Genomic DNA, 26884 nt, shown 5'->3' with positions numbered 1-26884 from the left:
AGGATTTTCCGTCTGGTAGATTTATTGTCATATCCCCTTCAAAACAGACAAGATGCTTACCATATTTTAAAGATTACAGGTTGCCACTGAAAGAAAAATTTTACACAGTCACTGTACATCAAGGTTGAAAAACTGTCCTGCATGAAAAATATACTTAGAAATCATGTGAATAAAAGCAAAAGAAAACATTATTGTGTTTAAGGAAAGATTAAAGTCCTCATAATGTGCCATCTAAATGTGGACATTCATTCTTCTTGGAGTCGCTTAGGTGTAGGGAGTTCTTGCTTCTGCCCATTTCACTCATTATACTGTGTTTGTACCCAACAGTATTCATTAAGGCAAACAAATCCTTTTCTGAAGAGGTCTTAAAGAAACTGTGGACATACAGCAAACTTTTGGCATTAAAACAGGTTAACACATACATAGCCTTTAGTAATGTACATTAAGCATATTTTCTTGGACTAGTGACAAGAAAAGATGAACATGCTTGTTAACAATGTCAAAAAGTTTAAAATTCAGTGTCCAAGCAATTCCTAACAATGCTTCTGTAGCTTTAAGCTCTAAACAGTATAGAATTTATGCAAATGCATTAAAGAATTCAAGCTTGGCAAAGTACACCCAAGCAGGTTAAACTGTATATACAGAAAGTAAATGATAAATACAGAATTAAAAGAGTCCTTCTGGTTTTCCTTACAGCCTTGAAAATTGACAAACTTTTTGAGGACAGTTCTAGAATATTAAACATTAGGTCACCACAGGTGTGAAACCTAACCACACAAACTGATTTAAAATACTCAAGATGACTTTGTAGTGTTTAATACAGTTCAGTTCGTAGGTAAGGGCACAAGACAACATTTAACAAAAATAATCACATCAATTGACCTAGAAATCAAATGCAAATAGATATGAATACAATCTCCAAAATCTGTCGTTTTTAAGTGAACATTAACCATTTATTCAAAGTTATACAAGAATTTGAAGGATTAAAGTCTCCTGTGACATAAAGCCATTTCAAATAGCTTCATGTCTCAGCTGAGCAGGAGGAGAGAGTGAAAGAGGAAGTGAGGAGCCGCATTTGGGCAGCGAGACAGTAAAAACGGACTCAACAGCAGCCTCCCCCGGCCTGCTGTCCTCCCTGATTGCCTGCGTGTGTGGCGTTAGTAGCAGCGTGCTGAGGGCCAATTTTAATGCCGTTTGCCTGAAAGAGAAAGGTAAAGGGATAAAAATGTCAACGGGCCCCAACCAGATAGTAGAGTTTAACTAAATTTAAAGAACTCTATTGAATTCTTAATGACATAATTTCTCCACAAATGACTGGGGGAAAAAAAGACATTAAGCGGATTTTTGACGCCATTACAACAGTATCTCTGAGGGGGATGTTCCTTCCTTTTGAAACTAATACTGTGGAAATCCTTCTGAAAAGAATCCTTTATCCTCCCAGGTACTTGTGAGTAGACAGAACCCGAAGTGCCGCTTGGCGGGGTGTTCCCAGAATGGAGACGCTGTTTAAAACGATTACTGCAAGTCATCTTTAAAGGGTAAAAATACGCACAGCCCTGTACTGCTCTAAGATGACGTCCAAGCTTTTCTCTAGACGGCGTTTCTGCCCCATGTTGAATCAGCTGCGCGGGCTAAGGGCATATGAGTGTTCTGTGTCATCAATAATTTCTATGATCCCCAAAGACATGGCAGCTCGCCAAGAACCCACACACAGAGTAGTTCTTTCATTCATCAAACTCACACTTCTGTCTCAGCCCTCACTCCCTCAAGTGGATTTTTACCTACAAACACAACACTTGGAGAAAGTAATACAGTAGCTTCAGAAATTAAGCTCTGAAGGAAACTTTCCGTCACAGTAAATCTCAGCTTTATAGTGCTTGGCAGTTGCTCTGCCCCGGTAGTAGCCTGGGGGTTTCTGGCACTCGCTCAGTATTGACAGCAGCTGATGTGGTTTCTTCTCGCTCTTTTGACTCCTCTTTAATAAAAAGCATGCCCTATGGCTCATTGGTTTTGCCCCCTCTGGGCTGGTAGCAACTTCTTGAGGAATCAAGGAGTCAGACTTGGCACTGGGCCAAATAAATCGCACGGCCTGTTGGCTCCTGACAGCACATTACACTCGAAGAGGCCCCGCGCACAGCAAAGCAGTCAGCTACTATATGAAACCAGACAGAAACAGTGAGTGTTCCCTTTTAAACGGAGGCCCAATTACTGTTCCACTTATCTGGCATTAGTCTCTGACTGCTGTCTTTAAAGTAACTCCAAATCTGCCGCACGGAAGCCTAGAAGATAGGATTTAGGAAATATAGTACCTCCAAATTAAAAGAAACAAGAAAATCAAGTACTTTTTGGAAACCTCAGGTAGACTGCTGTTTTAGCAAGGAATATTGAGACCTATAGGGAAGAGCCTCATGTATGTACAGGCCAGGAGCCACACATGCAATAAAGGATTCCTAACACTGTGCTTTCCTAATTGCAACTGTGGGAGGAATAAGGGTTTTTCTCTTGGGAGCACCAAGTCTCAATATGGAATGGCAAAAATATTTATGTCAAAGTAAATAATCTACCATATATCCACATAAACGTTCTGAAATAAATAAGTGCAAGTGGGGAGTTAGGTCAGAAGGATAACTTTGGTAAACACTGAATTATATGCTTCAAAACTTTACATTTCATCCTAATCATATTCATCAAATAATTTTACAAAGAAGACAAAACCAAAAACAATGCCAACTGCCAATTACATATATTAGTCTCCTGAAAACATGCTATGCTATACTGGGAATCATTTCCAAATTGGGTATTTCCCTCTTTCAAGCTAGACAACAGAGAGAGCCTCGTGCATTAGTAACATAGTACGTGAATTTACACACTAGAAAATTATTCCCCAAAGCAGAGGACACCATATGGACGCATGTATGAAAGTGGATTTTCTTCTCTTTTTGGAGGGTTTATCTTTTTTTTGCAGTGTGTGCAATAAATGGTCACTTATTTTAATCCATTTTCACAAAGTGATGCCCTACTAGAACATAAACATTTATCTACTATAGAACACAGAACAAATCTTTAGTTAGAGGATTATAAACTAACAATGTGTTAACGGATATCACAGACCCATTTTTAAGAATTTCAAAAAATCTAAACTCCTAAATCCATGTTGTAATTAAAATTCACCTCTAAATTAATATTAGCCAATAATATTTATTTATACATATATATATGTATATATACCTCGTTATTAATGTCAAAGACTCCTTCTTGGATTTTCTCATAAATTTCTTTTGCTGTATTAATAAATGCCTGAAATATAGAGTAGAGAAATTGATTCAAATTATTTAAAATCACAACAGTAAAAGAACATTATGTAAAAACTCTGTAGAATTTCATTATGTTCCATGTAAGAAAATCAACCAATGTAATACAGCATGTTAATTAATAAAGGACAAAAACCATATGATCACTTCAACAGAGGCAGAAGAAGCATTTAACAAAATCCAACAACCTTTCATGATAAACAAGTTGGGTTAGGAGGGGACTTCCCTCAACAGCATCTATGAAAAACTTACAGCTATCATCATACCAAGTGGTGAAGACCGAAAGCTTTCTTAAAGATCAAGAACAAGGCAAGGATATATACGAATGTTCATTATCAGCAGCAATAGCCAAAAAGTGGAAACAACACAAATGTTAATCTACTGATGAGTAAAAAGCAAAAGGTGGTATAACCTTACAATGCAACATTACTCAGCCATAAAAAAAAAAAAAAAAAATGAAGTACTCATTCATACTACAATGTGGATGAATCTTGAAAACATTATGCTAAAAGAAACCAGATGTAAAAAAACCACACATAGCATGATTCTATTTATTGAAATGTCCAGAAGAGGTCAATCCATAGAAGAAAGAGATTATTGGTTGCCAAGGATTAGGGAAACGGGGAGTGACTGATAATGAGGTATGGGGTTTCTTTTGGGGTGATAAAAATGTTCCCGAGTCAGGTATTGGTGATGGTTGCACAACACTGTGAATATACTAAAACCTACTGACGTGTATTCTTTAAAATAAGGGTAAATTTTATGGCATTTGAACTATATCCCAAAAGAAAAATTCTTCACTGGAGGGGGCAGGCAGGGATACCACACATAAGAAAAAAGATGTCAGTTCGATACATTGCATGAACTTCCATGCTGAAACAAGGTTACTCTTAGAGACCACTGTTCCATATACGATCCTTTTCACCAGGGCAATGTATTACTTAATATACAGTTGAAGAAGAAAAGAATCAAAGGATGCTTAAGATAAAGAGATAAAAAGCAGCTCAATTTTTATGCTGGGCTGAATGAAGTTTCACCCTATTCCCATGTAGCATACTACTAAATTGACCAAAAAAAAAAAAAAATCAGTGTTAAAACACCAACCAAATTAAACCTCTAAACACCAAATGAATCCACAAGGATTCTCTATGTAAAACAGTAAGCTATTAGGGGGCACCTGGCTCAGTCAGGAGAGCACGTGACTCTTGATCTTGGGTTTGTGAGGTCTAGCCCCACGGTGACGGTAAAGATTACTAAAAACACAAATAAATACAAATAAATATTGAGATGTTTTATACGAATAGTGCCAGTGTTACCGAAGGTGTTCATAAATTCACGCTCTAAACTATCCCATCTGAGAGAGCACAGATAACAGCATTCATTTTCCAAGTCGGGTCCCCTTCAGCAAGCGTTCTCTGAAAATTCATAAAACAAGGCGATTCTCCGCTAGCATGGCCACAGATTTAAGTCCAAGTTTAAAAAGTAAACAGGTTCATGGAAAGGAACCAATCCTACTTTTCGTCTTTTCCACACTGGAAACATTTCACGGCTGAACTTGCCACCGGAGCTTTTGTTTCCTAATTAACAGGACTGATATGTTTTCACCTTTAAAGGCCTTACAGCTCCCCAGAGTAATCAATCTACCGCAGCTCAATTACTGCACCAAGAACACACCAGTCGGCAGCGGAGACGCGAGTGACTACAGGAGGGGCGCGGAGATATGAATATGCATAAACTCTAAGTGGCTGATCGAATCATCAGAGAGGGTCATGAGAATTTGCAGCAAAATAATGAGAAGAATTAATCACTGCAGATTCACAAGCCTCTCAGGAAGCGAGAGCGCTTTTCGTGTGCGCTGGAGTTACAGTGAAGGAGAAACTGGCTTCCAGCCAACTCTGAATTGATTCACATTCCTCAAAATTGAAGTTACCCTTATAAATAAGGGAAAACTTAACTTTATTTCCAATAATATGTCAATTACGGTTGATGGTCTCAGAAACCGGGCTAACTAAATATTGAAGCCAACAGATTCATAAATTCACAGGGCTCGAAATCCTTAAAGGGGCCCCTGCATGTATACATCTCCCTAGAACATCAGACAGAACTACAAGATCCCATAAAGGAGTTACAACTTCATATAAACAAGCATTTTTTTTTTAATTTTATTTATTTGACAGTGAGAAAGAGAGCATAAGCAGGGGGAGCGGCAGGCAGGCAGGCAGAGAGGGAAAAGCAGGCTCCCCACTGAGCAGGGAGCTGATGTGGAGCTCAGTCTAGGGACTCCAGGATCATGACCTGAGCTGAAGGCAGACGCTTAATGACTGAGCCACCCAGGCACCCCTAAACAAGAGTTTATATTATAAAAGACACTAAATGTGCCAATTTATGTACAAAAATGGACATTTTTACCAATCTGTTGATGAATCATTTTAAAAACTGGCTGAAGAAAGCTATGCGATATTAAGATTTTTAAGTCACTACTAATTTTGTAGTACTGAATAGTACTTAATATTTAAGTACCTTTAAGAACAGTTGTACTCAATGGACTTAAGATGTATTTTATATCTGGGGTGCCTGGGTGGCTCAGTCGTTAAGCATCTGCCTTCGGCTCAGGTCATGATCCCAGGGTCCTGGGATCGAGGCCCGTATCAGGCTCCCTGCTCCTCGGGAAGCCTGCTTCTCCCTCTCCTACTCCCCCTGCTTGTGTTCCCTCTCTGGCTGTCTCTCTCTCTCTGTCATATAAATAAATTTAAAAATCTTACAAAAAAAAAAAAAGATGTATTTTATATCAGAATGACATGCAATTAATTTCATTACAAATTGAAATATATACAAATAGTTATATTTCCTTTCATAATTCTCATCATCTCAATGAAATAGTCTTTTTTTTTTTTTAATTTATTTGTCAGAGAGAGAGAGAGAGAGAGCACACAGGCAGGCAGAGAGGCAGGCAGAGGCAGAGGGAGAAGCAGGCTCCCCACCGAGCAAGAAGCCTGACATGGGGCCCGATCCCAGGACCCCGAGATCATGACCCGAGCTGAAGGCAGAGGCCCAACCTACTGAGCCACCCAGGTGCCCCATGAGATAGTCTTTGGACAATGCTACATTTACTTGCCTTCCAACTCATGATTATATACTGAAAATACTGAAATAACATATCTTCCACTCCACTGGGCATATTAAAAAGATAATAGCATATAAATAGGTTGTTTTGTTTACATGATGGCAAAATTATATTTAAAATGTATTATTAAATGATTTATTATCAATCTTAATGAGGCCTTAGTTTAAAGGCCGATGTGACAAATGCAGACATTAGTTCACATGTTTTAAAAGCCCGTGGCTATCGACTGAAACTGCTGAATCCCCAAATACAATGAACATTAAACAAATACTGTTAAGGCTTATTAGAGATGAAATGAAACTTCCAAGAGAAGAGTCTTGGGTGTTAGAAACGGTATCTGTCCCTCAGAGCTGCAAGCATTTCAAGAACTCAGAAGGATAAGAGACACCTCTTACAATAACTGGCTAGAATTTTAATTGCTCATTTCACTCAAGTCACTAAAAAGCAATCCCTACATATATTTTTCAAGGTTGTAATATAACGATGTGAAACACCTCTAGAACACAGACAACAATGAAGAAATGAGCAACAATTTAACTAGATACTACAAAGCCTTTACACGAAAGCTCTCCTGCTTTCATAGGACAGTCTTAACTTGAAATTCCTTCCAGTTCTAAATGTAATTTTAACCAGTTTCACTTCTTCTATTTCCCAGGCCATAGAAACAATTTTTGAGGAGGGGGTAGGATAAAGAAAAGGGGAAGCACACCTGGGTGGCTCTTATGGTTAAAGCATCTGCCTTCAGCTCAGGTCATGATCCCAGAGTCCTGAGACTGAGTCCTGCATCTGGCTCTCTCTCTGCTAAGCAGGGGAGCCTGCTTCTCCCTCTGCCTGCCATTCCCCCACTGGTGCTCTTTCTCTCTGACAAATAAATAAATAAAATCTTAGCAGAAAAAAAAAAGAAAAAAGAAAAGGGAAGCATGCATGAGGGCGTGTCTGTGAGTGGTAGGCGGGGATGAACCCAAGCAGTATCAGGGGCAGAGGCAATGGGGGAGCCTGCATACAGCGGCAGGTGTAGGGACAGCAAACTTGGGGACATCTCACAGCTCATGGCAGAGTACAAGTGCTAATGACGATGGTCCACGTCATTAAGGAGAGAGGCTGCAACCTGGTAAATTAATCTATCTGGAACATTTATTTATTATCAGAAAAATGAAGCAAGTTGATGGCACACCTACAGAAAATGTTTAGCATTAGTTAAATACTGTCAAAGCACAACCTAAAGATCACTCTTTTTGCCACATAAGTCAGAACTGTAAGCAAGAACACTGTACACTTCTATATTCCACAAATACAATCAAATCTGAATATTAATAGGTTATAGAATAGGAAAAAACATTTGCTAAGAAACCGATGTCGGAAGATTTCATTATTCACACTGAGGAACAAACAGTATCTAGGCAGATCCACAATTATGAAGTAGAAATAGATTCCCGTGTAGCCAACTTAATTTGCGAGCCTCTTGCTTTCCCATGCAGGACTGCACTCCAGGATCAGAGAGGCCTGACTCTCTCTTCATTTTACCATTAGCTCTCCCCTTTACCCGACTTTGATTAACTGTCACGGTCAGTTCTTTACCTTCATTAGCCATTAATTACCTTCTACCTCAGACACTAATCTTTCAGCCCCTGGCACTAATAATACCTAAATTTAAGTCCATTTTCAGTGACTTCCCTAGCAAAAATTAAAATAAACATAACCACAAAATGCATCATAATTCCAAGAAATATTCAACACACTAGCTGACGCATATCCTGCCACGTGTCATTCACCCAGCAGCCATCTGTTAAATTGTTACCTTAGACTCAGTACCTCCCTAGGTCCTATGGAAGATACAGGGAAGAGGAGGATAGAGTTCCTGTCGTTGCTGAACTTAAACAATTCAGTTGGGAGGATCTAAGAACAAGGGCTTAAATCTCTGTTGAAGATGCAGGAAAAAGACACTTTCTGCACTGACAGAGGGAGAATGTGTGCAGGGCAGGACTGAGGCAGGTCTAGATGTAGGACAAGGACATCATATGCTTAAAGGGCCTTCCTTCACAGCCAATGAGAGAGAACAGAGGCAGAGGTGAACACAGAACAATGTTTCATTTTTATTATGGTTTAACAGTTTTTAAAGCAAAATACTGAAGACTGTCTACAATAAAGGATTTAAGTTATTTCTTTATGTCACATGCTGCCACCTGGTGGCAAGAGAAAAACTATACCATCTGATAGGTAAGAATTCAAAACAAATCAAAGTATCTTAGTTTCACTGAAACATCTTGAACAGGGGTATGCCCTGCTGGCTCAGTTGGTAGAGCATGTGGCTCCTGATCAGAAGGTTGTGAGTTCAAGCCCCATGCTGGGTGCAGAGACTGCATAAAAGTAAGTCTTTAAATAAATAAATGTCTTAGATGACAGCAAAGTATGCTGTGCAATCAGTTGATTCTTCAGTTTTTTTTCTTAGAACTGGGGAATGTGAGGTAACTAAAATGTTTAATTTTCTTCTCAATCCCTAATCAATGCTATGAACATTACAGGTGTCCATGTGATGATGCTAATAATAACCAATATTTACTAAGTACTCACTAATGGGTGGGTCACTATGCTAAGTAATTTGCACAGGTTTTCATTATTTCTGAAAGAAATTCAAAATGCATGTAAAAATAAGGAAATTAACTTTAATTTACTTTCATCTGCTTCCAAGAAGATCTGTGGGATGACATTCTCCCTATATTAGCAGAATGGCCAAGAGTAGAGCTCTAGAACCAGACTATCTAGGTTCTAACTCTAGCACCACCTCTTACTAGATGTGTTGCTTTGGACACACCGCTTACCGTCTCTGTAGCATGAGGATACTGATGATATTAATGCCTACTTCACAGAATCGTTGGGAGGATGAATGTGTAGAGCACTGAGAATGGTGCTTGGCAAGTAGTAAGCACTCATGGCTTGTTAGCCTTCAGCATCATAAATGTGTGAGCGCGATGATGTGTGGGGAGCAACAGAGAAGAAGGTACACATGTTAAATGCGAATGTGTCCTGAAACACAGCAGAGTAAAGGAGAGAAATGGTGATCAGGATTAAGGGGCATCTGGGTGGCTCAGCTGGTTAAGTGTCTGCCTTCAGCTCAGGTCATGATCCCTGAGTCCCGGGATAGAGCCTCACACTGGGCTCCCTGCTCAGTGGGAAGTCTATTTCTCCCTCATCCTGCTTGTGCTGTCTCTCACCTCCCTCTCAAATAAATAAAATCTTAAAAAAAAAAAAAAGTAAAAAAATGGTTATCTCTATTATTCAGTGAATTAAAGCATCTTGATTTTAAAAAAAATGAACATTAAAAAAATAAATTAACAACATACAACGTGTACAGTGAGCCCTGAAAATAAAATACAGTAAGATAAGGCTTAAATGTTATGCAAAGACAGGGAAGTCATGTGAAAGGAACATCAGACTAGAACTCAAGATTAGGCAGTTTAAACACAAACTCCTTCAAATTCTGTGGCTTTAAAATGTTCTGAGTCTATCTGATTTAGTTTCAGTAAGAAACTAAAGATACACACAACATCCAATACAATAAATAGCTTTCAAATTGTATTTCATGGACATCTTGTAGGGGATGAGGGAGAAGTAGGGAGAACCCAGTGAAAGGAGAATGAAACTCCTCTTTCCCCCTCATCTTCATGGCATTCCACTCTGCTTTTCTTTCATACGGCTTCCTGTGTTTCATTAGAAGAAAGAGGTCCACTGCTAAATCTGATCTATAGTAACTCTCACTTTATAGATAGGACTGAGCTGCAGAAGGAGAAATGATCTGTCCAAGACCACACACAGCTGCAGAAGAAGCAAGAGCAGCAGGACTGACACTCTGCCACATTTACCTTCCCTTTATCAGGATCACTTATCTTTAACACAACTCAAAGGAATTTTCTTTTATGTTTTCATTTTATTTTATGATGAATTTATAAGGATGCAAGGTTGGCAACACGGAGACCAGTAGAGAGTCTAAAACAATAATCCAGATAAGAAATGAAGGCCCGACAAATTAACTGTGGCAACAAGAATGGAAAGCAAGATCAAACTTAATATCTACTTTGGAGAAATTAACAGGACTTGGTAAATAACAGGGAAAGAATGGTGAGGTATTTAAGGGTGACTCCACTTTTGGCTAAAATGCCTGACATGGAAGGGTATGCTATGAATTGAGATAAATAAAATAGGAGGGGCACCTGGGTGGCTCAGTCAGTTAAGCGTCCAACTCTTTGCTTTCGGCTCAGGCCATCATCTCAGGGTTGTGAGATCAAGCCCTGTGTTGGGCTCCATGGTCAGTGGGCAGTATAACTCTCTCTCTTCCTCTCCCCCTCCCTCTGCTAGTACTTGCTCTCTAAAACAAACCAATAAATCCTTAAGAAAAATAAAAAGGAAAAAAATCAGGTTTCAAGGAGAGAATGAAGAGTTTATTTTAGACACACGGAATTCTATGCTTATGTCAGATACAGGTGGAAAGTCTTGGCAGCTGGTGATCTAGATAACTGTGTGCTTACATGACTACGCACTATAAGTGCATGAGTATGTGGGTGTGTGATATGCACATATCAGCAGGACTTTCTCCAAGAATGTTTAGCTCCCTTAGTTCAGTAGAGAAAACGAATGCAAATTTCAAAGTTAGTTTGGCTTGGATGATCCAAGTTCTGCTGGGTGATGGCCAAGTAAGGGGTGGAGAAACTGATGATGGTCAGCAAAATCTTCCTATTAGGGTCTAAGTATTTATTAAACACTCCTCCAAGGATGCTGGAAACCTGATAAAGACAGGTCAAATTTCCAGTGAAAAAGTCGTGTGGTACCCTTGACACTGAGAACAGGGTTAAGGGACAAGAACACTTCAGTTTATACCACATTCCAGCTTTACAGAAATATCTGTTCCACCACTTATAATACAGCCCAAGGCAAGTAAGATGTTATCTCAACACAAATTAAATTTGGAGGTACTGGGACAGGACACAAACATTAGCAAGGGGCTTTGAAATTGGGTGTTTTTGGTTACGCAAGTCATGTGTTTTCCCTAGACATAAAAATTCACCTATCCTGTCAGATGGCTTGGCAAGTTACTGCAATCTGTCTTAGGGCTAGCTAGTTGACTATGCTTTCAGCTATTATCTTGGCTGTATCTATCATTTATTTATTTATGCTTAGATTTTGAGACAGAGAGAGCATGAGAGAGAGGTGCACGCATGAGCACACAAGGGAGACAGGTGGAAGGAGAAACAGACTCCCCACCAAGCAGGGAGCCCGATGCGGGACGTGATCCCAGGACCCTAGAATCATGAGCTGAGCTGAAGGCAGACGATTAACTGAGTCAACCAGGCGCCCTTGGTTCTATCTTTCAGTACTTTAGCAGCTAAGCCAGGAACTGTCAGACTTGATTTTTCAATAGTTAAAGATATTTTATTTAAAGATTTTTTTAAAGTTTATTTATTCAAGTCATCTCTACAGCCAACATGGGGCTCAAACACATGACTCCAAGATGAAGACTCAGTCACATGCTCTTCCAATTGAGCCAGCCAGGTGCCCCTCAAGATTTTAAGCAATCTCTACACCCAGCGTGGAGCTCAAATTCACAACCCCGAGTTCAAGAGTTGAGTGCTCCACTGACTGACCCAGCCAGGCACCCCAAGAATTTAAGACATTTTAAAAGATATTTTAAATTACTAGACTTTTGCCTCAACATTGTTTGATGTTTATATATTTTTCTGGTTTCCCGTAAGTAAAATTGATGCACACAGAGAAAAATAACCCATCAAATGGCTGAGAGAGTGAGAATATCTGATAAGGAGACAACTGTTAAACAAATGGCAAGTTTAATCGCGGTTCACACCACAATCATCTTTAGTCCCTAGAGAGAATATAATACTATGAGTTTTGGTAATATACAACTCTGAGAAAACGAAATTTTCTCAGGAAGAAAGACAGGGAAGGACACAGACACATACACACACCTCCTTTATATATATATTTATATATAAATATATATTAAATATGTAAATATATATTAAACATATTTATATATAAATTAAATAAATATATATAAATAAAACTATACACACACAGTTACATATATAATTATAATACATCACTTCTGAGGCATTTTGAAATCTTCATGAAGTTAGCATGAGGCTTTTGGGAAGGGGTATTTTTCCTAGCCTGCTGTAATCTCTCTGACATCTATTCCTGGGTCTAAAAAAAAAAATCTTTTCAAACTACCAAGACCCCAGGTAGCTAGTGAAAGAAGTTCCTATCAAAGGAGAAGGCAATTTGTTCTGGGATTTTAAAAATCTCATGGGTTTGCTCTAAAGCAAAGAAGGTTTAAGACAGAATTCCATCTACATATTAACAAGTGGGACCAAAGCATAAAAGATTAAGACTGAAGGAAAAAGGACAAGATTGAAGTAATTAAATAAATTCTTCACCATCCAAACATTTATTATCTACTATACAGGGGAGAAACTGTGGTAGGTGCTGGGAATGCAGAGATGAAAAGATAGTCTGCATTTTCAAGGAATGCTGCCCTTATGTTGAACCAACATGAAAAACAACCATCATGATAGAGTGCTAAGATAAATTCATGCTCAGGAAGATACAGGAATGAACACAGAGAAAAGAACACATAATTGCTGACTATGTGTGCATGTGCCTGGTGGCTGGTGGCGGAGGGGGCAGGGAAGGTGTGTTGTGTGTCACAGCATTCCAAGAGGAGGTATGAGACTTTGTTATATCCTTGAAGGATCAGGTAGGATGGAAGGACATCTCAAGGGTAGAGAACACTTTCTGTGGAAGCAGGCTGAGAGAGTACCACCCAGCTGGTGAGCTCTTAGTAGAATACAGAGAGCACACTGTATGGAGCTGGCCAATAAAGGGACTTGTCTTCCAAGCTAATGAGTTTGATTCTGAAGCTGTGGGGAGCCCACTACACATCGGTTTAGTAAAACTGGGGAGTGACATTCAATTTTCATTTTTCTGAACATCTCAGAGGCAACAATGTAGAGGATTGAAAAATTAAGACAGGGAATCCAATAGCAATGAGAGAAGAGAGCAACTTGGGAAGATATTTCACAGGTAGAAACAAGACACAAGTAGAAAGCAATATATATTCACTGAATAAATGACTATATGTAGGGTCAGGGAAAAAGAAACACTTTAAGACATAGGCTACTGAAGATTCAAAAACCCAAAGGAACTGGTTCAGGCAAGAACAGAGAAGTATTTGTTAGAACAGGCAATTAGGAGGTGCAGGGTAACCTTGTCCATGGCAGAGGAAGTTGACCTGTGAACTGAGGTGTGAAAAAGAATGAGGAAATGGAGATGGAGTTTACAAGAAGATAGAAGAGAACATATCCAGAACTGGGAATGACAGGTTTTTGTTTTTAAAATGATTGAAACTTGATTATTTAATTATATGCTGAGAGCCAAGAATCACTAGAGAAGGAGAGGATGAAATCGTTTGAAGGAATGTTTCTAAGGAACAGAAAAAGAGAGTAGCCCTCCAGTTTCTTCTGTTAGCTAGCAGAGCTGAAGGAACTCCGCAGTCTCTGCCCTCCTCAGAGCCCGGCCCTAGGAGCAGCAGCATCTACAACACTAGACAGCAAGTTCCAAGTGCAGGCTTTCAGGCCACACCCCTGACCTACGAAATCAGAATCTGCATTTTTAACAGGATTCCTAGATGATCTGAGCACACATTAATGTTTGAGAAGCACAGCTCTAAATACAACTGATTTGGGGGTGGGGAATTGTTCATATTATTTATTTTTAAAGTAAGCTCTCCATCCAATGTGGGGCTGGAACTCATGACCCCAAGATCAAGAGTCATATTCTCCATTCAAAGAGCCAGCCAGGTCCATTCATTTTTCAGATATTACATATCCCCTACCCCAATTCCATTTTTGGGGGGAGAAGGGTTAAATCACACTGGGAAATCTCTGGGTTAAATAAAAAGTGAACAAGCTTCTTAACAGGGGTTCCTCAGAAACTAATAAACTACTGGGAATTCTGGTTTTCTACAAGGGGGATACATACTAGCTCCTCCTAAACACGTTTGATCATGGAACCTTATGTAGAGGTGATAATTTTATTCTATTACTTTATTTTAAAGATTTATTTATTTATTTGACAGGGAGAGAGAGATCACAAGTAGGCAGAGAGGCAGGCAGAGAGAGAGGGGGAAGCAGGCTCCCTGCCGAGCAGAGAGCCTGATTTGGGGCTCGATCCCAGGACCCTGGGATCATGACCCGAGCTGAAGGCAGAGGCTCAACCCACTGAGCCACCCAGGCAACCCCTCTATTATTTAAATTTTTTTTAAAGATTTTATTTGAGAGAGAGAGCACAAGCAGGGGGAGCGACAGAGGGAGAAGGAGAAGCAGACTCTCTGCTGAGCAGGGAGCCTAACGAAGCACCCGATCCCAGGACCCTGGGATCATGACCCAAGCTGAAGGCAGAGGCTCAACCCACTGAGCCACCCAGGCACCTCTAGAGGTGATCATTTTAATTAATGCTCCTTAAAGAGGATCGAATAGTCTTTACTACTGCTATTCTCTACTGTGTGGCGCAGCAGAAAGGGGATAATCTATGTGAAAGAAGTCTGACAACATGCCATACAAATATACAACTGCATTGTTTCAGGTACTTGGCATGTTTTAATCACCTGAAAATTCTTCTGAAGTACATTTTCCACTTATGAGACACTCTTCTAAATGCTGACACCACACGTGTGGAACCAACATCACTGGATTCCAGTGACAGAAGGAGTTTCCTGTAATCTTCATACCAACTCCTCAGTTTTGTCACAGGGTAGACGACAGAGGCCAGATTTTCCTGGGACACTGCAGAGTAGGACACTCAACAAAGCTGTGGTTCTGGAATGAACTGCCAGCCGGTAGCAGCTGAGGAGGTGTTTTCCTGAGGAGTCAGACAGTTACCAGGTACACATGGTATCTTGGGTGTCCTCAATGACCTTCAAGGTCTCGGCTGAAAACAGAAGCCAAAACTAATATTCAAAAATATTTACTGCTGGTCACATAGCTGATTCTTATTCTCTTATTAGCAAAATCTTTAGTAAAATGGAAGTCAAGGGGATTTTTTTTTTTGGTCAGAAATAGAGATTAAACTCATTTTCTTAAAAAATAAAATCCTACAATGGATTTCCTAAAAATCCATTTCCTAAAATTTCCTAAAATATATCATTTTCGGGGCGCCTGGGTGGCTCAGTGGGTTAAGCCGCTGCCTTCGGCTCAGGTCATGATCTCAGGGTCCTGGGATCGAGTCCCACATCGGGCTCCCTGCTCAGCAGGGAGTCTGCTTCCCTCTCTCTCTCTGCCTGCTTCTCTGTCTACTTGTGATCTCTGTCAAATAAATAAATAAAATCTTTAAAAAAATATATCATTTTCCTCATTTCACTATAAATGCTCTGTATACTCAGCATAAATATTACTTGAATAAATGACAGGCAACTGAATGGGTTTTCCCCTCCATATGCTAGAAACTCAAATGTATAAGTATAGTATCCAAATATCGTATTTAAAAAAAAATCAGTACTAGAAATTGAAAATTCAGAGTTGGGCTCTGGTCTCCTATTACTGTGGAAAATACCATATAGACAAGATTATTTTGGTTGAATTTGGCTTTCTGATTTCATTGACATTTAGGAGATGAACTCTGGGGTGTATTTCTACTATCACAGATATGGGTGTATTTCCTCAGTGAATAACAAAAAGAATAAATGATAATAGCACATCTAGAACTATTCCAAGTTGTGTTAAGAGTGACTAAAATCCACTTCACGGGAAGAATGAATTCCCTTATTATAATCTGTAACTCAGAAGTTATAACTTATACTTTAGAAACCAATATACTTAAACATAATATTTGTATACTATAGCAGTTTGCTAATAGGTTTTACATAGAAAAGCATTCTATGTTTGTGTATAGCTAATGTTTATATGTGTGTGGTATTAATCTTATATGACTTTATAAACAGTAGATCTTAGTCTGAGGAATTCTTACCTTTGTAAGTCATTTCTAGTTTAGGCAGACTAAGGTATTTTATTTTTATGCTCTCTAAAAAATAATCAGAAAAATAATCTTTTTTGAGCAGGGGAGGGGCAGAGGGAAAGGGAGAGAGAACCCCAAGCAGGCTCACGCCCGGAATGGAGCCTGATGTGACACTCCATCTCACGACCCTGAGATCATGTCCAGAGCCGAAATCAAGTCAGATGCTTAACTGACTGAGTCAGCGGGCACCCCCCCCCCAAATATTGGAAAGTACAGTCTTGGTGTCATTTTAGATTTAAGATCCCAGTTGAAGAACAGCAACATAAATTTGGGCAAGAGCAAAACAACTGGAATAGGAGAGGGCAGAGTTAAGGAAAATAAAAAGTTCAAGGTATGGAAGTAGAGCAGTGCTGAATGATGGTGTTAGTAGTGGCTGACGTGGAAGGAGGTCAGGAGGGATTAGGGATAGAATGAACCTGGATCCAGGTATCAAATCACCAGGAAGATGCTGATAACAGCTGAGGATACTCACTGCAGAACTCACAGGTCAGAGACAGCCCACCAAACAGAAGCAGGAGTGGTGTCACTTCCTAAGAGCACTCTGTCCTCACTTTCTACCCGATTGTCATTGAACTAAAACACTTTTTAAAAAAGATTTTATTTACTTAATTTAGAGTGAGTGAGCATGTTCACGGGGGGACGGGGAGTTGAGGGAAAGGGAGAGAGAGAATCTCAAGCAGAGCCTGCACTGAGCTTGAAGCCTGATGGCTTGATCTCACCACCCTGAGATCATGACCTGAGTTGAAATCAAGAGTCAGATGCTCAAATCAACTGAGCCATGCAGGCAGCTCTGAAATAAAGCATTTTTAAAAAACAATTGTATTTATTTGAGAGAGAAAGAGAGAGAGAGAGAACACGAGCGAGTGAGAAAAAGCATGTGTTGGGGAGAGGGATGGGCAGAAGAACAAGCAGAATCCCCAAGCCGGCAGCCCACTTTGGGGCTTGATTCCAGGGTCCTGGGATCATGACCTGAGCTGAAGGCAGATGCTCAACCGACGGAGGCACCCAGGCGCCCCTAAATAAAGCATTTTTAAGATCATCATACAGCATCCCATGTACTTCTAAATGAATAAAGCAGACGTGTGGATGACAGAGCTGTTGGTGCTTCACTTCACTGATTTTAACTGTATCCTATTACTCTGGCTCAGTGTTTTTCAGCCTTAATACTACTGATATTTATACCACGTAATTCTTTGTTATGGGCCATCCTATGCATTTTTCTCTAACACCAGTTTGGCTGTTCTTCCCCTCAAAAGATCTCTCATGGATGAAATCATTCAAGAGAATAGTAAATCAACAGATCCACAGATTAATAGTAAACTTACTTTCAGCAACAACTCAACTAAGGTCGGAAAAATGCTGTCATCTTATGCTGCAAATTAACCAATCTCTTCCAGGGAAGTACAAGAGTTAAAAATGTCATGGTCTCTACTTGCATGATAGTAATTAGATCTTGACTAAAATATAAAAATAGATTACAGCATAACAGCAAAAGGCAACAGGTCTGGTTATACACAGAAAGGAATCATCATACTACCATGTTTAACCTTAATAAACGATGTAGTTTTAAATTTTTTAAAAAAAACTTTTCTTCTTAATTTTTCTAAAAGATTTTATTTATTTATTTGACAGAGAGACAGACGCACACAGTTGAGACAGGGAACATAAATAAGCAGGGGGAGTGGGAGAGGGAGAAGCAGGCTCCTCGCTGAAAAGGGAGCCTGATGTGGGGCTCAATGTCAGCATCCTGGGATCATGACCTGAGCCGAATGCGAACGCTTAACCGACCTGGCCACCCAGATACCCCTAAGTTTAAATTTCTAAAAGAACTTTTAGTCAAATGGTCCATGATTAGGACACTGGCTCTCTATAAATCTTTCTATCTTTTAACATACAGTAGTCCCCCTTATCGGCGGTTCTGCTTTCCATGGTTACTATTATCCTCAGTCAACCATGTTCCAGAAACAGATGATCCTCCTTTTGATGTACAATCAGGTCAAGAGCAGCCTAACGCTACATCACAATGTCTATGTCACGCCTCTCATGTCATCTTATAACACAATGTACCAGCTCGCATCATCACCAAGGTGAGTATAGTATAGGACGACGTTTTCAGAAACCATATTCACAAAACTTTTATTGTGGTATATTGTTATAATTGCTCTATCAGTTAAGTTATTGTTATTAATCTCTTACTGTGCCTAATTTATGAATTAAACTTTCACTGGTATATATGTGTAGAAACACATATATGTTAAATGTGTTATATATATAGTGTTTTATATATAGTTCCATATAGGGTTTGGTGCCACCTGCAGTTTCAGACATCCACCGTGGGTCCTGGAACATATCCCCCCATTGATAAGGAGAAACTTCTGTAATTCTCTTTTATTTTATATTTAAAAAAATGGCCTTTAAGAGACTTGTCTTTCAATGCAGGGGTTTCCCAAGTTCCTCTCTATGTATTACAGTCCAAGACTGGCTAGGAATTGAGTAACTCTTAATAGATTACAAAAAGGGGATAATGGGGGTGGCTCAGTCTGTTGAGTGTCCAAGTTTTCATTTCAGCTCAGGTCATGATCTCAGGGTCATGAGATCAACCCCTATGCTGGGCTCTGTGCTCCATGTGGAGTTCGCCTGAGATTCCCTCTCCTCCCCTTTCTGCTCCTCCTACTAGCGTACGCGTGTGCACAAATACGCACATGCACTCTCTCAAATAAATTTTAAAAAAGTAAGAGGGGAGATAATGACCTTCTGTGAGCTGCCCAAAAATCAACTACCACTCTCACTGGGTGAGTAGGATGTGTCATTAGGATAGCTATCTTACTCTTTTAACTCCTAACATGATCCACTCTTCCAGAAATGGGTCCTCCAAGGTTAAGCGGTAAGCTGACAATAATTTCCTATCTGAGCTCAGAACCTAAGGTTCTACCCACTGTCCTGAACTGCCTCTCCCACAGAGGATGGCAATGATAAGACACAGTACTTAGAACAAATTTCCCTGAAATTCATTCTTGTGTGCTCCAATGCCAAGTCTAAGCCACTAAGAACCTCTAGACCCTGTAAAACTAGCATATTTATCTCCCGTGTTTCATCATGATTCCTCTTTGGATTTAATTCTAGCAGGCTAATTCTTTCTGAAATCCTGGAGATCGTATATTGCAATTTTATGAGCTGTATAATTTCCCACTGAGGTATTGGCTCTCCTGCCACAGGCACTGGTGCTGAGTACCTATCCCAAGACAGATGCCTGATGAATGCTTAGCTCTCCTCCTTCCCTCTCCTCAAAGCAGAAACAACACCTGTTAGTCTTTTCTGACCTCAAAGAAAGAAACAAGTACTTGTTTTTCAACATCAATTGAATGAAATAAAAAGGATGCCACTCATACTTGATTATCAGATATTATAAAGGAATTACTGCTAAGTTTGCTACGTATAATAATGGTATCATGGTTATGTGTTTTTTAAATTATTGTCACTGAAATATTTATCAGTAAAATATTTCTGGAATTTCCTTAAAAAAAAACAGAGGACATAATAAAAAAAAAAAATCAAAATGTCAAAATGGTGATAACTTCTGAAGCCAGATAATGGGTATATGGGTTTCCTTTTTTAAGTGGTGACAACTGTTTAAAATGATTTAAAATAGGGCCATCAACTTCACTGTGAGCTGAGCAAAATGCTTTAATACAAGTGATGTAGAAAAATAAACTAATGGGTAAATGTATACTGTCACTGAAATACTCATTACTTAATGATGTACTTAATTGGTTTTAAAGTCTGACATGCACAAAGGGTCATGAATGAACTTTGTTTTAAAAATACTTGGTTATTTATTAAAGTGCAAGACATCTTAATGTTTAGCCCAATTTTGGAGTTCTTCCCTCAATTACTTCGAGCCATGTAAAACTCATTATTATCTTCTGACCAGGTCTTCCTTATTCTATATAGCTCAGGGGTCTCTTTCATGAATACTAGTATAATTTCTTCTTACTTCTGAACAATCTTACTAAGAAAGTCTATGTACGCATAATAAAAATCTGAACAGTATGCATAATAAAAATCTGAACAGTAACTTTATTGTTAGGCATAAGCTAAAATACATAATATACAGCATAGAAGAACTTGTTGTAAAAAAAAAAAAATTGCTCTGTGCAAAAATGTGAGAGAGTTCCCAAAGAGTCATACTTAAAAGATTTTTTTTTTTTTAAAGATTTTATTTAGGGACCCCTAGGTGGCTCAGTTAGTTAAGAGGCTGCCTTCGGCTCAGGTCATGATCCTAGCATCCTGGGATGAGTCCCATATCGGGCTCCTTGCTCAGCAGGGAGCCTGCTTCTCCCTTTGCCTCTGCCTGCCACTCTGTCTGCCTGTGCTCACTCTATCTGACAAATAAATAAATAAAATCTTAAAAAATATATATAAAGATTTTATTTATTTGACAGAGTGAGAGACAGAGCGAGAGCAGGAACACAGCAGGGGGAGTAGGAGAGGGAAAGCATGCTTCCCACCAGGCAGGGAGCCCAATGCAGGGCTCCATCTCAGGACCCTGGGATCATGACCTGAGCTCAAGGCAGATGCTTAACCATCTGAACCACCCAGGTGCCCCCTTAAAAGAAATTAATAACTTAATAATTTGAAAAAGAAATTGTGTTCTTTATAAATTCAAAAAATATCACTTAAGCTTTTGTAACTACACTCCTCCATATTCTCACATTTGTATTTTCTTGTAATACAATCGTGAGGCTTCTTAATCTTTATTTTTTTTATTTTTTATTTTTTTAAAGATTTAATTTATTTATTTGACAGACGGAGATCACAAGCAGGCAGAGAGGCAGGCAAAGAGTGAGAGAGGAGGAAGCAGGCTCCCCGTGGAGCAGAGAGCCTGATGCGGGGCTCGATCCCAGGACCCTGGGATCATGACCTGAGCCAAAGGCAGAGGTTTTAACCCACTGAGCCACCCAGGTGTCCCTTAATATTTAAAAAAAAAAAAAAAAAAAAAAAATTGTCACTGTGATCTTTAAGAACAGGTTAACTTTAATTAAAGTTGTTTGTATGTGGTTATTATTGTGTTTTGATAAAACTTTCTGAAGTAATCATAGATTTACATGCATGTTTAAGAGATAATACAAAGAGATCTTGTGTAACCTTTACCTGGTTTCCTCTAATGGTAGAATCTTGGAAACGTAGAGGACACTGTTAGGACACTGATATAATCAAAATGTTGATAAGTGATAGAGAAGATTTCCATTATTATAAGAATCCTTCGTGTTGGTCTTTTTTGTAAACATATCCTCTTTCCTTCCACCCTGACACCCCCTGGCCGTGACTAATCTGTTCTCCATTTCTCTAATTTTGTCATTTAAAGGAAGTAATATAAATAGAACAATACGGTATGCAATCTTTTGGGATTAACTTAATTCATTAAGCATAGATTTCTAGAGACTGATCTAGGTTGTGCATGTATCAATAGTTCATCCTTTTTTTAAGATTTTATTTATCTGACAGAGCAAGCACAAGCAGGGGGAGTGGGAGAGGCAGAAGCAGGCCACCAGCTGAGCAGAGTGTCCAATGCGGGACTTGATCCCAGTACCCTGGGATCATGACCTGAGCCAATGGCAAATGCTTAACCATCTGAGCCACCCAGGGTCCCCTAGTTCATCCCTTTTTACTGCTGAGTAGTATTCTGTAATGTGGATGTACTATTCGTCTAATCATTCATCTGTTGAAGGACATCCAGGCTGTTTTCAGTGTTTGGCCATATTGTGAATAAAGATGCAATGAACATCTGTGTACTGGTTTCTGGAAATCTTCATTTTTTTGGGATAAATGCTCAGAGGAGCAACTGCTAGACAGCATGGTAGTTGAATATCTAGTTTCTTTTCTTCTCTTTCTTTTCCCTCCCTCACTTCCTTCCTTTCCTCCTCCACATTTTATTTATTTTTTACTATGTAAACTCTACCCCCAATGTGGGGCTTGAACTCATGGGCCTGAGGTCAAGAGTTGCATGCTCTACTGACTGAGCCAGTCAGGCATCCCTGAAATGTACAGTTTTTAAAGAAACTGTCACACTTTCTAGAGTGGCCCTTTCATTTTACATTCCCACCAGCAATGTGTGAGTGATCTAGTTTCTCCATATCCTTGTCAGCATTTGGTGTTGTCACTTTAAATTCTGGTCACTCTGATGGATGTATAGTGATAATTCATGGAAGTCTTAAGTTGTATTTCCCTAACAGCTGGTTGATGTTGAGTATCTTTTCAAGTGCTTATTTGCTTATATATCCTTTTTGATGAAATCTCTGGTCATGTCTTTTGCCCATTTCCTAAATGGATTGATTTCTTCTTTAAACTATTGAGTTTTGAGAGTTTTTTATTCTAGATACTAGTCCTTTGTTGGTACTTGGCTTACAAGTATTTCTAGTCCTTTGTTGGTACTTGGCTTACAAGTATTTTCTCCCAGTCTGCAGTCTTTCATTTTCATCTTTTTACCAGGATCATTCACAGAGCACAAGTTTTAAAAGGCAAACAATTTTTCCTTTTATGAATCATGATCCATAAGCATAAATGCTTTTATTGACAAGCATGTTTATCATGATAGCCTGAAGATTTTCTCCCTTTCCCCCGCTAAAATATAAATAGCTAAATGTTTTACTTTTAACTCCAGGATCTGTTTTGGGTTAGTTTTTGTATAAGGTGTGTGACTCGGGTTCATTTACTTGTCTAGGAACATCCAATTGCTAGAGCATTTACTGAAATGGCTATCTTCCTCTGTGAGCTATTTCTGTACCTCTGTTAAATCATTAGGGCTTATCTGTATGGGTCTATTTATTGTTTCTCTATTCTGTCCCACTGCTGTATGTATCTATTCCTTTACCAGTATCACGCAGTCTACGTGAAAGCTTGAAATCAAAGAACGATTCCCCTACTATATTCTTTTTCAAAATGGCTTTAGTTTTCTAGGTCTTTTGTCCCTCTATCTATATTTTAAAATAATATTGTCAAATATCTATCAAAAAAATCTTACTGGAACTTTGATAGGTATTGGATTAAACCTCTGGATCAATCTGTGAAGTGACATCTTTACTAGGTTGAGTACTCCAAACAATGAACATAGTATATTTCCTCATTTATTTGTATTTTTCTTTCTTTCATCAGCATTTTACAGTTTTTAGCATATATGTCCTGTTCTGTACATGTTATTTTTAGATTTAAACCTAGGTATTTTTCTTTTTGTGTGATTATAGATGGTACTGTATTTTAAATTTTGGTGTTCATTGCTATATATAGAAATACAATAGTTTTCTTTTAAAAAGTAAGCTTTATGCCCAACATGGGGTTCGAACTCACAACCCTGAGTTCAAGAGTCACATGCTCTACCTACGGAGCACCATAAATATAAGAGATTTTTTATACATTTGTCTTATATCCTCTAATTTTCTTGAACTCACTCATTAACTAGTTTGTTTATGTGTATGTGTGTGGGTGTGTGTAAATTCCTTGGGTTTTCCTAGAGACAGTCATGTCAGCCATGTCAGCCACAAATAAAAAGTTTTATTTCTTCCTTTCTGAGCTGTCTGCCTTTATTTCCCTTTCCTGCTTTATTGCACTAATTAGAACTTCCACCAATATCTTCAATAATAGTGACAGCAGACATCCTTGCCTTGTTCCTGATCTAAGGGCTAAAAGATTTAGCCTTTCATCATATGTATAATGTTAGCTGTGGTTTTGCAGATGCTTTTTAACGAGCTGAGGAAGTATTCTTCAATTCCTTTTTTTTTTTAAGTTTTAAAACATATGGGTATTGAATTTTGTCAAATCCTTTTTCTGCACTGATCAATCTTGACAGAGGTCTGTCAGTCTTAATGACCTTGAAAAGTTGTTTTTTATTCATTTTCTCTATCATAATTTACCTGTTTTCAATTTCACTGATTTCTGCTCTTACCTTTATTATTTCCTTTCTTCTATTTGCTTTGGGTTCCTGCGGTGGAAGCTAAGATTCTTAACTTGAGACAAGACAACTTTTATTCTATTGTATGCCTTTAATGCTACACACTTCCCTATCTGTACTGAAGTACCCGTTACCTATAATTTCTGATATGTTATAGTTTCATTTTCATTCAGTTCAATGTATTTTTAAGTTTCCTTTAAGATGTCCACCAGACACAGATTATTTAGAAGTGTGCTGTTTAGTTTCCAAGTCTTTGGAGATTTTTTTTCCAGTTATCGCTTACTGATAACCAGATTAACAGAACTCAAAGGAGACATAGACAAATCCATTATCATAATTGGAGGCTATTACTGATTTCTAGTTTAATTCCATTGTTTAGTTTATTTCCAGTTTTCTACTGGTTTTTGCTTCACATATCTTGCATCTCTATTTTTTGATATATATGCATTTAGGATTGCCCGGTCTTCCCAGCAGACTCTTACATAATGTCCCACTCTGTCTCTGGCAATTTTCTTTGCTTGTAGGTCTATTTTATTTTATATAAATAAAGTCACTCTTGCTTTCTTCTGATTAATGTTTATATGATGTATCTTTTCCAATAATTTTATTTTCAGCTTGCCTGTATCATTATATTTGAAGTGAATTTCTTAAATACCCATATAGTTGGGTCATGTTCTTTAATCCTCTCTGCCATTTTTTAAATTCATATATTTAGATCATGTACATTTCATGTCATTTTTGCAATGTGTGGGCTTAAGTCTGCCATTTTGTTTTCTGTGGCTGATTTTGGTTTTATTTTTCCTACCTTTCTGCAGGTTAATTTGAACCTTTTAAAAAATTCCATACTGATTTACCTATTGTTTATTAGTCTATCTCTTTGTATATTCTTTGGTAGTTATTCCAGGTATAGCATATATATATATATATATATATATCACAGTAGACTGTGATAAGTTATATATATACATATATATATACATATATAACTTATCACAGTCTACTAGTGTTGTCATTTTACCAAATCAGGTGAATAGTACCCTTACCTCCCCTGATGGCCCCTTCTTCACCACGGTTTATGGTATTTCCTATATATACACCAAGAACACAGTAGACATTATTGTTCTGCTTCATTTGTCAAACATAATTTGTAAGACTTATAAGTTTTAAGAGAAGTCTATCGTAATTATCCATACTTTTTGTTACCAGTGTTCCTTCAAAGATTCTTTTATCATTTATTTGTTAGATAACTTCCATTAGCCACTGTTTTGTAGATCTGCTATTAACAAGTTCTTAGCTTTCTTTCACCCTGATAATGTTTTTATTTTTCTTCATTCCTGGAAGTATTTTCGCTAGTTCTAGCATCCTGAAAATTATTCTCTTTCAGTTCCTGAAACTGTGTATTTCTTTGACCTCTACTGTTTCTGACGAGAAATCTGCTGTCATATGAATTAGTAAATTGCTTCTTGCTGTTGTAATTTTTCTTTGTCTTTCAGAGATTTGACCGTTGACAGAAATTTGGCACGGTATGGATTTGTCTGGATTTATCCTGTCTGGAGTTAGCTCAGCCTCTTAAATCTAGGTTTATGTCTTCTGCCACATTTGGCAAATTTTCGGTCATTATTTGAGTACTTTCAGAGCCATCTTCCTTCTGTTTTCCTTCTAGGAATCTAGTAACACAATATTAGAGTTTGTGTTAAGGTTTCACAGGTCCCTGAGGCACTGCTCATTTTTTTTCCAGTCTGTTTTCTCTCTCTAGTATAGAATGAGTAATTTCTATTTTTCTATCATCCAGTTCACTATTTCTCTACTCTGTCCCTTCATTCTGCTATTGACCCCATCCACTGAGCCTTTTTTATGTTAATTATATTTTTCATTCTAAAATTTCTATTTGGTTCTTCTTACTTATACTACCTTTGCTGAGACTTTTTTTCACTTGTTTTAAGCATGCTAATTGTTTGCTGAGGCATTTTTATGATGGTTGCTTAAAAAATTTTTATCAGTTCTAACACCTCTGTCATCTTGCTATTAGTATCTATTGATTTTTTTTTTCCCCATTCAGTTTGAGATCTTCCTGGTTCTGGGTATGAAGAGTGATTTTCTAATGATATCTGGACATTTGGGGCACTGTGTTATGAGATTCTGGATCTAATTTAAACCTACACTTTTGCTGGCTTCCTCTGACACCAATCCCACAGAAAAATGAGTATGGGAAACCTCATTAAAGTAAGCTAATGGTAGAAGCAGAACCATAATTCTTCTGCCATGTTTGGGTATAATAGAATGGTTTGCTTTCCTGGTCCTTTGGCTATAAAGTAGGCTTCTTTTTTCCCCCTGCACCTGCTGGCCTTTCTGGATTGCCAGTTTCTCTAGAACCCAATCTGAAGAAAATCAAGGGAAATCACTGATATGTCACTTTTCTCAGAT

At 38.4% G+C, this 26884-nt stretch overlaps 1 protein-coding gene across 1 annotated transcript in view; it reads right to left on the bottom strand.

Annotated features, from left to right (window-relative positions):
• Positions 1–800: 800 nt before the first annotated feature.
• The window catches only part of RAB2A (RAB2A, member RAS oncogene family), an 88608-nt gene continuing 62524 nt past the window's right edge, over positions 801–26884 (bottom strand). Inside the window, exons 7-8 of the mRNA XM_032882609.1 lie at positions 3229–3297; positions 801–1198 (exon numbers count right to left, since the gene is read on the bottom strand). Coding sequence (XP_032738500.1) covers positions 1103–1198; positions 3229–3297 — 165 coding nt within the window. The 3' untranslated portion in view covers positions 801–1102. The remainder of the gene's footprint in view (positions 1199–3228; positions 3298–26884) is intronic.

The sequence above is a fragment of the Lontra canadensis genome, unplaced genomic scaffold (assembly GCF_010015895.1).
Source record: "Lontra canadensis isolate GAN:19392208 unplaced genomic scaffold, GSC_riverotter_1.0 scaffold83, whole genome shotgun sequence".
Lineage (NCBI taxonomy): Eukaryota > Metazoa > Chordata > Mammalia > Carnivora > Mustelidae > Lontra > Lontra canadensis.
This window is presented reverse-complemented; position numbering and strand designations above follow the sequence as displayed.